At 43.8% G+C, this 12,298-nt stretch overlaps 1 protein-coding gene across 2 annotated transcripts in view; it reads right to left on the bottom strand.

Moving 5' to 3' along the window:
* Positions 1–5,928, bottom strand: part of LOC141060778 (nucleoplasmin-like) — a 59,529-nt gene extending 53,601 nt beyond the window's left edge. For both annotated transcript variants that reach the window (XM_073557131.1, XM_073557132.1), the window contains exon 1: positions 5,726–5,928. In XM_073557131.1, the coding sequence (XP_073413232.1) occupies positions 5,726–5,798 (73 nt within the window). In that variant the 5' untranslated portion in view covers positions 5,799–5,928. The remainder of the gene's footprint in view (positions 1–5,725) is intronic.
* Positions 5,929–12,298: the final 6,370 nt, after the last annotated feature.

Here is a 12,298-nt window from a genome sequence, read left to right as displayed (position 1 = left end):
CATATATTGACTTCAGGAGTGGACATTACACAAAATGGCTGCGTAATATACCGGCCAATCAATTTAGAAGGATTAAGAAGAATTGCACTTCCAAGGATGACTACGCTTCTCAATCTGAAATACTCAGAAAGAGATTCCTAGAGAAAGGATACCCAAAAAGATTGATATCCAGCACACAAAAGCACAGTGGAGAAATCCCGCAAGAAACCCTCCTTATACAGAAAGACAGAAAAGGGACAGAGAAGAACAAAGCATTTAATTTTATAACGACTTATAATAATTGTCACAAGTCAATCAAAAAATGCCTTCATAGACACTGGCACTTACTTCTAAGTGATCCAATATTAAAATCCATTGTACCTGATAGACCAGGAATTATTTTCCGCAGGGCGCCAAACATTAAAGGGATAATAGCTCCTAGTAGGCTCAAACAGAAGACAACCACGAATTATGCCAAAGTATTGCAGAAAAAGATATCAAAATGTAGAAAAAATAGATGCCTTTGTTGTCGGAGCATCCAACAGACAAGCAGCTTTAAATCCGCATCAACGAATGAATCCTTTACCATTAAACATGACATGAATTGCTCTACAGAGTTTGTAATTTACCTGCTTGTGTGTCCATGTGGCATGCAGTATGTTGGCAGAACTATCAGACCACTTCATGAGCGGCTAAACAAACATCGTTCAAATATAAAGAGTGGGTATAGAGCACATGGAGTGTCATTCCATTATGACACGTATCATAACAGAGATGCAACAGCAATCAAGATAACCCCGATCGATCATATAGCAGTGAATATACTCAACAGATTCGAGCTGCTCAAAAAACGTGAAAAATATTGGATGTTTAAACTGGACACATTAAAACCGAGAGGGCTAAACATAATTTCAGAACTAATATAAATTATAATCCCCCAACCCCCCCCCTCTCTTGGTCACATCCTGAGTGGGTAAGAAAGGCGCACCATAGTAGGAGGAATTCCTGCATCCTTATGTCACACACTTAAGCAAACCTCACTTTATTTTTTCATTCTATCTTTTTTCATTTTAATTATTTTTTCGTCTGACTACTTTTTTGATCGCACGGGTATATCTAAACACTTAATGTCTCACATACACCTAATGACACATTTATTTTGTTTAAATATATATCAAAGTTGGTATCCTATCTAGAATTTCACAATTCCCTAATTTAATATGCATAAGCTCATAACAATTTATAATTTTTCCTGATGGAGACCTGTGACTTTCCTGGGGACTAGAACCCAGGTGTGCTAGACCAACAGACACACGTTTCATGGGTGACACCACCACAATTAATATATAAAATAGTGACCATAACTATACAGAAGATGATAGATACTTTCCTCAGGCCATTTTTAATAATACGGTTATATAATAGTAATTTTTAGATAATTCTTTATTGATAATAATAAAAATGAAAATAAAAATAAAAGTTTTTTAAAAGCAGTTAATTTTAGAAATAATCCATTTTATTTAATAGTGGCATCGCTCCTTGATTCCCTCCTACAAAACAAAAATAAAAAAAATTGTTCATTGCAATTTTTTATAAGAATTTTTTAACAAACCATAGTATCACATATTTATCAGGATAGTTTTGTGAAAAAATAGTTCATAGAACCTATGTTCCAAAGGCACTGATACCAGCAGGACGGTGGCGCTCAACATATGTCACAAGAGAAAACAATGAAACCAGTAAACACATGGGTTCTACTACCCTGAAAGTCGGGAGATAATGTTTTTAAAAAAATTATTATTTTTTTTTTTTTGTTTTGTTTTTGCATTGACAGTCTGGATACTTTGGCAATGTTTCCGCTGCAATTTTTATGAAGGTCTTTATATCATTTTACTGGTAGGATTTTTATGTACATTTTAGCAAGTATTTTGAAGGATTTTCTTGTTTTATTATGTTATTTGTGTGAAATTGTGCCAAAAATGCTGGCCCCTCCCCCAGTGACCATTATGACATCATATGTAAACAGAACACACCCATAATTGCTAATGGAAGGGGCTATAAATTCCCTGCTCCTATGGCTGGTGTAATATCCCTGAGGAAGGTGCCAGGAAGGGCGCCGAAACGCGTAGGAAGGAATAAAGAAGTACTTTGTTACTACATCTTGCATCCCAGGTGATTTTGTGGATTCAGCAGCGCGGACTGTGGCACATCTTGCTTCCCATATTCTCTGGCAGGTGTTTGGTAATCAGTCTCACTACCTTCCTTCACTAGAGGAGGGAGTTCATCAGACCTCAATGGTGAAGGGAAAAATGAACTCACAACAACACAACATATAAACATTACACGACATGAAATATACCACTTTTACCAAGAACATATGCAAGGAGTGAAGGGCATTAAACTAGCCCCTCGTACCCCTTACACTTCAACCTGTGGTTTTGAGTCCTTTTCCTCTTACGGGAGCCACTTGTGCCACTATGGTCGTTACTTAGCTTCTCGGCTTTCTCACACCTTTGAAGTACGGCCCAGGCACTCTCTTCATCTCATGCTCCCTGTTCCATACTGGCCCAATACTTGCTTCTCTTGTAGTCTTAGGGCCATACTGCTGGGCATCCTGTACCAGAACCCTTCTCCAGTGCATCACTCTGTCCTTCAATTGCTTTTCCTTTCTCTACTCAGGATCCACACTATCCACTGGCTTGGTCCATGTCTTGAGACTCTGCTCACTGATCAGACTGTAGATCTTCTTCTACTGAAAGCTGAGCCCTCTATGACCTACTGACATGAAAGGGTCTCTGTCCCTCCACTTTAGCCCCTCCCACTCTGTGCTAGTCCCAACTATTAACCTTAACTGTTCCTATCAAATCCCTGCCACTGGGCAGAACACAACCTGTTCTGTGAATGTTTGTAGCAGGGATGGGGAACCTCAGGTGTGCAGACAGTTTACGGCCCTCGATAACCTTTTATTTCGCCCCCTGGCAGATTCCTGGGGGACCGCAGTGCTTTAATTTATTTTTGCTCTGTGAGCACGCGTACACTATTCACTACTGAACATTGAGGCGCATGTAATGAAAGATTATGTCCTGACACCAGGGGTAGCCTCAGGATGTACTTTGTGGGCGGAATTAGTGTGCAATTTGTACAGTACCCGATTATAAAATTAATATCCAAATAGCCCTTGGCAAAAGAAAAAATAAAAAGATTCCCAACCCCCCCCAATTCATAGCTATACTGATAATGATGGACTGTTCATAAGTATATTGTGGAAGGTAGTAAGTATATTGAATGATCTGCAGATTTAGATACTTTTGAAGGGATTAACAGGAATTAGTTCAGGGATTATTAGGGGTAGCCATCGAGTGGGGTGCGCCATGTTGGGTTTTATTTTAATGACGCCAATCTCCCCGGCCAAGGTAGGGTTAAAAAGGATCATTGGCGGATTTCATTGTTTTTTCTTTGACCTCTGGTTGCTCCATATTTTACCCAGTCCCCTACTATTTGATCTAATTAGGGGTGATAATTGTGTAATAAAATACGGGTGCGTGCACACGGCGCGGATTCTGCTGCGGTGTACAGTACCATGTTAGTCAATGGAAAATTAAATCTGCTGTGCACATGCTGTGGATTTTTCCACGCGGATTTGCTGCGGTTTTAAATCCGCAGCATGTCAATTCTTTGTGCGGATTCCGCAGCGGTTTGGCACCTGCTCCATGATCAAGTGTCAAACCACAGGCTAATCCGCAGGTCTTTTGACCTGCGGATTTTGCCAAATCTGCAACGTGTGCACTTACCCTAAGCCTGCTGGAACATTTGATATATACAGTCATGGCCGAAAGTGCTGCAGAAATTGTTTACAGAAAATTAAGTGTTTCTCCCAGAAAATTATTTCAAGTATACGCGATTTGTTATGCATGTGTTTTATTTCAACACAACAGAGAAAATTAAAAAAAAAAAAAAGGCAGTTGGACAAAGTTTCAAAAACTTCACATAAAATCCCCAAAGTAGGCAGGACAAAATTGTTGCCACCTTTCCAAAATTGTGGGTAAATAACTTTGCTTCAAGCAAGTGATGCTCATTCAAACTCATCTGTGGCAAGTAACAGGTGTGGGCTGCAGCATTTCAGAAAAAAAAAAAAAAAAACCTGCATTGAAAAAAATCGGCTGGAGACAATGGTCTCGATTGATAACAGCCTTTTTACTTGTGCCTTATTCATCTTTTAAATTTGTGACTTTTTTAATGCATTCACTTTGGGTTTTTTTTTTGCGCTGTTTTTGCAATTGTGGGCCGGATTTGGGATTTCCAGAAATTTTCAGCTGATCCATCACTTACAACTTTTAAAAAAAAAGTCACAAATTTTTGGCGCAAGTATGCTCCAGTGTCCCTCTCCCAAACCAGAATAATTTCCTGTATGTCTAAAAAGGCGCAAAAATGGTTAAAACGCAACAATGAAATGTTTTGTTTTTTTTATTTTGCTCAAAATTCATGAACTGCGTGCTCCTTTTTAATGCAAAAAAATAAAGAACATCCAGAAAAGAAAAAAGAAAAAAGTTATTTAAAAAAAAAATGCTAATTAATGAATCGGGGCTTAGGTCTCTCAGCTGACTCGCCAAAGGCAGGTTCCTGGCCGGCATAATCCCACCCCTTTGGCTGCCAGTCTAGGTGAGCTGCACAAGGAGATGCCACCAGGAGCATCATCCCCAGATGACTAATCCATGTACATTTTCTCTGAAATGCTATTGCATTTCGAAGTATAACAAACCTGGCTGGAAACGACAGAACTAGTCTGATGATTAATACTTGTGGCTCGGGTTAGTATGAATCTGATAACAGGTTCGCTCTATGGCCGGGATCACAAGAAACTCGGATGAGTCTCGCATGTTAATATCCGGCACTCGGATCGAAGCGTGTGGCCGACTAGCAATGTATACATGGAGCAGCACGCTCCGCTCCCGAGTATTAACATGCGTGATCCCGGCATCTTATATTTAATACCAAAATGCAGAAATTGTAAAGAAGCCCTCAAGCAGGAGTGTCCCTTTGGGCAAATCTGCCACACAAGTACGACTGTACAATTTTGCAATGGCAGCAATATGTGGACATCTTTCACTGTACAAATCATTCCTTTATCTTATAGTTGCTGAATTTACTATATGTGAAAAGCGTGCCAATATATATATATTTTTGTTTTTAATTCATGGCAGCCTGTATTTGACTGTGCGCGTTAAAGCTGTTGTAGATGAAATATATATTTTTTTAGGCAAAAAAAAGCGCCACCACTGTCCATAGCTTAGCAATACAGCTCTGCTCAACTCTTTGAAATGGAACTGCAATACCAGACACAACCTGCGGACAAGTGTGGCGCTGTTCCTTTAAGACATTTTTCTAATTAGTTACAGCATCTTAAAAAGGCCAGACTATATAAGCAAGATTCCTTCAATCCGTTGTCTGACAAAGCCAGCGTTCTATTAATCCAGCACCTATTCTGCTCACAGTACTCAGAAAAATAAATATTTTGCTCAAATTTGAGGAGTTTTATAGTTCTGTGACGTCCGGTCATTCAACATATCTTAATTGAGCAGAGCAGGTCCCAGAACCCTCATTTTCAGCAAAATTACAGGTGTCGTCCTTTAGACAAGAGCCGTAAACTCAATGTGGAGCCGACGTGACACTCCGCAAGTCACCGGGCAGTATATCACCAGCATTCGCCTCGCACTATTATAGATGGCAGACGTGACGTACCACTCACCCCATATTTCACACACTTGTCGCGCTGCCGCTTCGGAACGAATGCTGGACAGACTGAACAACTCTCCGGGCATTGTCTCTGTTTAGACGCAAAGTGGAGGTCCGCAAATGTTTATTACTCAGGACACTTTCATGGCCGCCTTCTCTATGTCTGCGAGGCAGAACTAATGCCGGTCACAAGACAAGAGCCCTCACCTGCTGCTGATTGATGGGAGGGGGCACAAGCTAATATTCTCTACATATACATAGTACCTTTTAGAACCCAAATGAAAAAACTCAGGGCGCATTCATCATTGTATTTATTCCTTTTCTATTGTCTATTTTTTTTGCAGTTTTACATTTGTGTCGTATTTTTCTTTTGCGCCATGTGCATTTGTTGAGTTTTTGGTAAATTTTGTAAGGGTGAAAAAATCCAGAAGTGGTGATGTGTTTCTATTATACTTTTCCTAAATGTTCCACTCCTGACTTTTTCTTAGATACTGAGGTAAAATACTGACCAAATTTTGAAGCTGTGAATGTCGCCTTAGGTTACGTTTCCACGATGAGCTTTTGGGGAGTTTTTGATGTTGCAGATTTTCTGTACCGATTATTGTGTTTTTTACTCTACAGTTTTTTTGACTCTTGATGGTTTGCTTTGCTTTAAATAAAGTTGCTTTGTTTTTGATACTTCCTTGCATTTTTAATCTTTGACAATTTTTATTGATACGGTCATGTGCGGATTGCCTGTGTTTTTAGTGTGTTTTTTATTTGCAGATTTTCCGCATCTAATGCAAGTCTATGGAAAAAAATCAGCACATAAACCTCAGCGTACCTGTAAGAGAAATTGTCGTGTTGCGGATCTGAAAGTCGCACCTCAGGTCAGTTTACACTGAGGATAATAAAAAGCACAGTGGGCATGAGATTTCTATAAATCCTATCCACTTTGCTGGAACTGTAAGGCGCAGCGTTTTTGAGAACGCAAAAATACGCAGAGTCAAAAAAATCACCAAAAAACACATGGTGGGGCACGCACTCTAAATCCGTGCCTTCTTGGGCTGGGATTAGGGTTTCTAGATGTTTTCTGCCGCTTCATCAATTCCTACTTTTTAAAAAAAAGTTGTAAAATTTGGGGGCAATAAAAATGGAGAGAGGAGCCCCCAAAAACCTAAATATGCAAAACAATGTGTGTGATAAAAAAAAAAAAAGCAGTGAAGAACAGTTGTGAGCAGGTTGCGGGATGCAGTGACAGACGGGAGACAGATCAAGGGTTAACGTATTTACTCGTACAGAGATATACTCCACGCAGGGAGTTAGTAAGTTTTGAAGGATTATTGCAGTAATGGGGGAGGGGAAACAACAAGGAAATAGGGTGAACGGAGCAACACCGGTAATGAGGTAGAAACGAGTTTTTAAAGGATAAACTTATCCGTTAGTAGATGCTGGATTCAACGATGTGGAGCGGTGACGCCAACAGCCGTCAGCGAAGGCTTGTTCTGGTGGAGTGCTGAGGGAAACGAGGATCCGTTGGAGTCTGTACGGCGGCAGTTCGTCTCTGGTACCCTATGTAGGGTTCTGAATCCGGGGCTTGTGGTCACGGGTAAAGTGTGGGCCGCAACACAGATCAGACCCACCGTGACTTGGCAGGTATGGATCAGGGAGTCAGGGCACAGTTCATGGTCACGTACCCAGCCTTTCTATGAAGCGGTGCAAGCGCGGCACAAGCAGGATCAAAGTGTTCAGCACCCTGCTACGGGAGAGCCCGCGAAGGCACTCCAAGTCTCTGTCCACAATCCGGGCGGGTTGCCAAGGGTATTCTCAAATGCGGGCCTGCGCTGCTCTGGTGTTGCGGGGACAGAGCACTTATGTTCCCCTGCTGTGCGCTGTCCCTTCCCGCCAAGTCTCCTCGCTTCTGCGCACACTCCGCTCCCTCTGAGCTAACCACGCCCCCTGCTGCTGTGTGCAAAGGTCAGTCCAGTTGCTTAAGTTTTCCCCCAGACAACAGAGGAGACAGTTCCGGACCCGGCGCAAGAATGGTACCCCAATCCCGGTCCTTTTGCTTACACAGTGATCACCCAATTACCCGTAGCCTTTTATGTGGAGGTCATTTTGACATTACTAAGGCTGTGTTTGCATGAGAGCTTGAAAGTGATTGGATACAGCCCTGGGAGACCTCCGAGTGTTTGGCTATGGTCGCACCGCCGTATGTTCTCTCATCAACAGACTCTGATCAATTATGCTAATGACCCTCTCATCATAGTGTGATCCGATTTTCTTGGGGAGAAAATGGAAAAAAAATGTCTCCTTCTCCATTCTGTTAGTCCGTGGAAATTAGACTGCACTCCGAAGTCAGGATTATTTTTTTTCGCAGGCCCGTTGACTTGCATGGTCGATTGTGATCTGAATATTGGTTGCAAATCATGCCTTTTTTTTTCTCAGATTCTGTCCGAGGAAAAAATCGGACATGTGACCCATAGAATAACATTGGTCCTTGTGCGACCGGATGTTTTCTCAGAGTGCACTCAGACAGGAAATATGGTCTTCTGTACGGGCCCTTACACACGCTTTTTTTCAGGACAACTGGAATATCTGTGATTTGTGGCAAATTTACTTTTTTTTTTTTAAATCGGTCAAAGCTGGAGAATTCCAATTTAAAAAAAAATAATCATCTCTACAAGTCACACAAATTGTGTGACTTTTCTGAGAATTGGTGTTGCCTTGTTACCCACCAGACTGATCCCAGAACAGCGGGTAACCTGGAGCATCACTGTGTGTGGAGTTATGGCATCACATGGGATTGACTACATGTGGACCTGTACAGGAAGTTATAGGACTGGCCAACTAGATGTCATCTTTGATGTATATATTGTAAGCAGCTGACAGGGAAGAGTATATAGCTCTCCCAGAAAGTTAAGCTGGGTGATATATTAAAAACCGGGTAGTACTGGTTGGTGCAACAGCTTAGGTATTGAGCCATTTTGTTTGTGATCGTTCTAGGACGGGTTTTATTGGAGTGATGAGGAAGATTTAGTGGTGGGACCTATCACTTCCATTCCCGCTTCAGTACAGGTATTGCTGGAGGCTTTGCCAGCTCAGCTGAGAGAGGTCCTCTCATTACTGAAAAGGCTGAAGGAAAAGCTTCAGCGTGTCCCACAGCCTGCAGACTGATATGGGGAGGTTCTGAGAAAGACATGCATAGTGGGTAAATGTGCTAAATGCTGAGTTGCTGGAAAGTCAAGCCCGCACAGATCCCTGATAGCACGAATTAGAGGTATGATGTGTTAGCGCCTAGCTGGGCAAGTCTTTGTTATTTTCTGGTTTCCTTACTGTTTGTTGCCTTTAGGCTGAAAAAGCCCCACGTTATCCTGATATGGGCTGTATCTGCCTAAATCACTGTCACGATGCACCACAATGCCCTAGCACATTATAAATATATACTAGATGTGTGCCTGATGCTATCGCATCGGGAGGGCAGAAATATCACGATGGGGGCAGCTTTGTGGTGCTGGGGGTGGCGGACCACCCACTTCCGTGCAGTCACAACCGGCAGGAAAGACGGTGTTTTGCGGCCTGTGCTGGAGATGGTGTGTGGCGCCACCAGAGGGTGGCCGTACCCAATCTCCAGCACAGGCCTCAAGCCGTGGTCTTTCCTGCCGGCGGTGACTGCACGGAGGTGGGAGGGCAGGCAGCGGCAGGATCCGGCGCGTGTAGTCAGGCGGTGGGTTCTGGCGGGGGTTTGGCGGTGTCTTCCCTCTCATTACTCCCCCCTCATTACACCCTCTCATTAAACGCCCTTCATTACACCCCTCTCGTTATACCCCCTCATTATACCCCTTTCACAGCCTCGTGATCGCAGCGGTGGCCTGGATCCGAGCAGCAGCTAGGATCCAAGCAGCGTTCGGGATCGCAGCGGCGTTCAGGATCACAGCGGCATTCAGGATCGCAGCGGCAGCCTGGATCCAAGCGGCGGTCGAGATAGCAGCGGCGTTCGGGATCACAGCTGCATCCTAGATCCGAGCGACATCACTTGGGTGTTCCAAAATGGCGGTTGGCGTACTTCCGATGCGGCGTGGTGGATTTTGCGATTCAGGGACATCCAGATGGAAGTGGATGACGGACAATTTAAGACAATTTTATATATATATATATATATATATATATATATATATATATATATATATATATATATATATAGTATATATACAGTTCTGTAAAAAATTAAGAGACCACCACATCAAAACCCTGTCATGGCCAGCCCAATCTCCTGACCTGAACCCCATTGAAAACCTCTGGAATGTAATCAAGAGGATGATGGATAGTCACAAGCCATCAAACAAAGAAAAACTGCTTAAATTTTTGCTCCAGAAGCAGTGCGAAAGACCGGTGGCAAGCATGCCAAGATGCATGAAAGATGTTTTTAAAAATCATGGTTATTCCACAAAATATGGTATTTATTGTTGAACTGTTCCTGAGTTAAGACATTAGTATTGTTATCACTAAATGATTATAAACTTGTTTTCTTTACATTATTTGAGGTCTGAAAGCACTGGGGGGATTTTCTTTTAATTTTGACCATTTTTCTTTGTCAGAAAAAAAACAAAATTTATTGCTTGGAAATTCGAAGATATGTTGTCAGAAGTTTATAAACTAATAGAACAATTTACATTTTACTCAAAAATATACCTATAAAGGGAAAAATCAGACAAACTGATCATTTGAAAGTGGCATCTTAATTTTTTGCCAGAGCTATGAATGTATGTGTGTGTGTGTGTGTGTGTGTGTGTGTGTGTGTGTGTGTATGTATGTGTATATATATATATATATGGCACCCCCAGGAGTATGGTCGCCACAGTGGCATTTCCTTCCACCAGGGAGGGTGATGTCAGGCTTGGAGGCAATGAAGGGTCTCTCTATCAGTTAACCATGTCATACAACACAGTTCCCACTCCAGGCTAGCAGAGGGAGCTCTGAACCAGAATTGGGGAGGAGTGCTCTCTGAGGGCCAGGAAGGGAAATCAGGAGTTAGTGTGAGGAGGGCAACGAGTGTAGACGTGTGGAGAGAAGCTGGAGGTTGAGCTGAGGAAAGAGAGCTCCCTCCCAGTGATAGCGCATGATCTGGAGCCTGGTCTCCACGGTTGTATGGATACTGAAGGTCCTGCAACAGAAACCAGAGGAAGAGGAAGCTGTAAATGCTCTATTCCCAACTAAGACTCGGAGGAACAACAGCGACGGGTGAGCCGAGAGACATAGAGAGCTACAGCTGTCTGCCATACGAGGTAGTTCTAAGAGAAGATAAGAAGGAGGAACTTCAGTGTAACACTGTACTGCATGTACCTCAAGCCAGCGCTAGGAAGGAGACTACACAACCCATCTGATAGAGAGATCCCTGAGTTGCTTCCAGGCTAGCCTGCTCCTGTGCCATCTGTAATCAGGACCCTGGACTGCGTTTGCCAAGTAAAGGTAAAGAAACTGCACCTTGTTGTGTCCTTGCCTCCTTTCTGCAACATCCTCAGCACTGCTACATCTCTGTGCCAAACACTGCACCCTCTTCCTAAACATTCCGCTACACTGCCCTGGGACCAACAGCCCTGCCTGTGGAGGGCTACACCATCATTGCTGCACTACACCATCCGTCCCAGAGGATCTGTCTGCAGCGTCAGCTTAACACCTCTCTTGCCGAACACCACAGGTGGTGTCACGAATCACTTATAAACTTTATTCCCAACTCAACCCCTTTTACATGGGCGCCCAGGGTAACGGACCGGGTCACCGCTGCTGTGACAACCCCCTCTGAAAGGCCGGCCCGGTACCGAGTACCCCACAGCCCTGGGAGGGCGACCCATTTTTGGCGTCACGAACAGGATTACGGAGCCCGGTATCCCCGGGTCCTTTGTGCCAGAGACTGTTGTGTGCTATAGACTGTGGGCCAAATTGGCGCCATTGCCGCCATTATCCCACTGATTGGCGCATGCGGGAAGAAAAGGGGCAGACCTTCATGGGTGGAGCCTGCCTTAGAGCACGAAGAAGTGAAGTGTCGCTCGGGAAGAGAGGACAGAGCGCGAGAAGGGGAGGAGCTGAGGCCTACAGCCGGTAAGCTTCTCAACCCCGGGTCTGGCAACCGTTAACTAGTGGGGAAAGAGAATGTCTGAGGCAAGCGCCGATGCAGTGGCGGACGCCCCTGCCAGCCCCTCAGCGCCGCAAGATGCGGTGCCCAACGCAGCTGCGGCTCCGGTAGCACCCACCGCAGCGGTCCCCATAATGCCGCTGTCTATGCCCTACATACCGGGAGGGGCCTGGCTACCGCAGTACTCGGGTGAGTCCCATACCCTGAATGAATTTAAAGAGAGACTGTGCAGTTTGTTTGAGGCGTATCCTCTATCTGAAAGCCAGAAGGTGAACATCCTGATTGGGCAACTAACCGGTGCAGCACAGAGAGAAGTAAAAGCCTGGCAGGACACTGATAGACTGTTAAAAAGATCCTGGCTAAGCTTAGGAGCGCCTTTGACACTCACACTGCCGCTGAAATCAAGATGAGATTCTTTGGATGTAAACAGAAAGTGCAGGACAGTATAAGGGACTATGCTCTTAACCTGCAGGA

Source organism: Dendrobates tinctorius, unplaced genomic scaffold (genome assembly GCF_039654945.1).
Source record: "Dendrobates tinctorius isolate UK_male_01 unplaced genomic scaffold, ASM3965494v1 ptg000245l, whole genome shotgun sequence".
NCBI classification, from domain to species: domain Eukaryota; kingdom Metazoa; phylum Chordata; class Amphibia; order Anura; family Dendrobatidae; genus Dendrobates; species Dendrobates tinctorius.
Note: the sequence above shows the minus strand (reverse complement) of the source record. Positions and strands in the feature narration are given on the sequence as shown.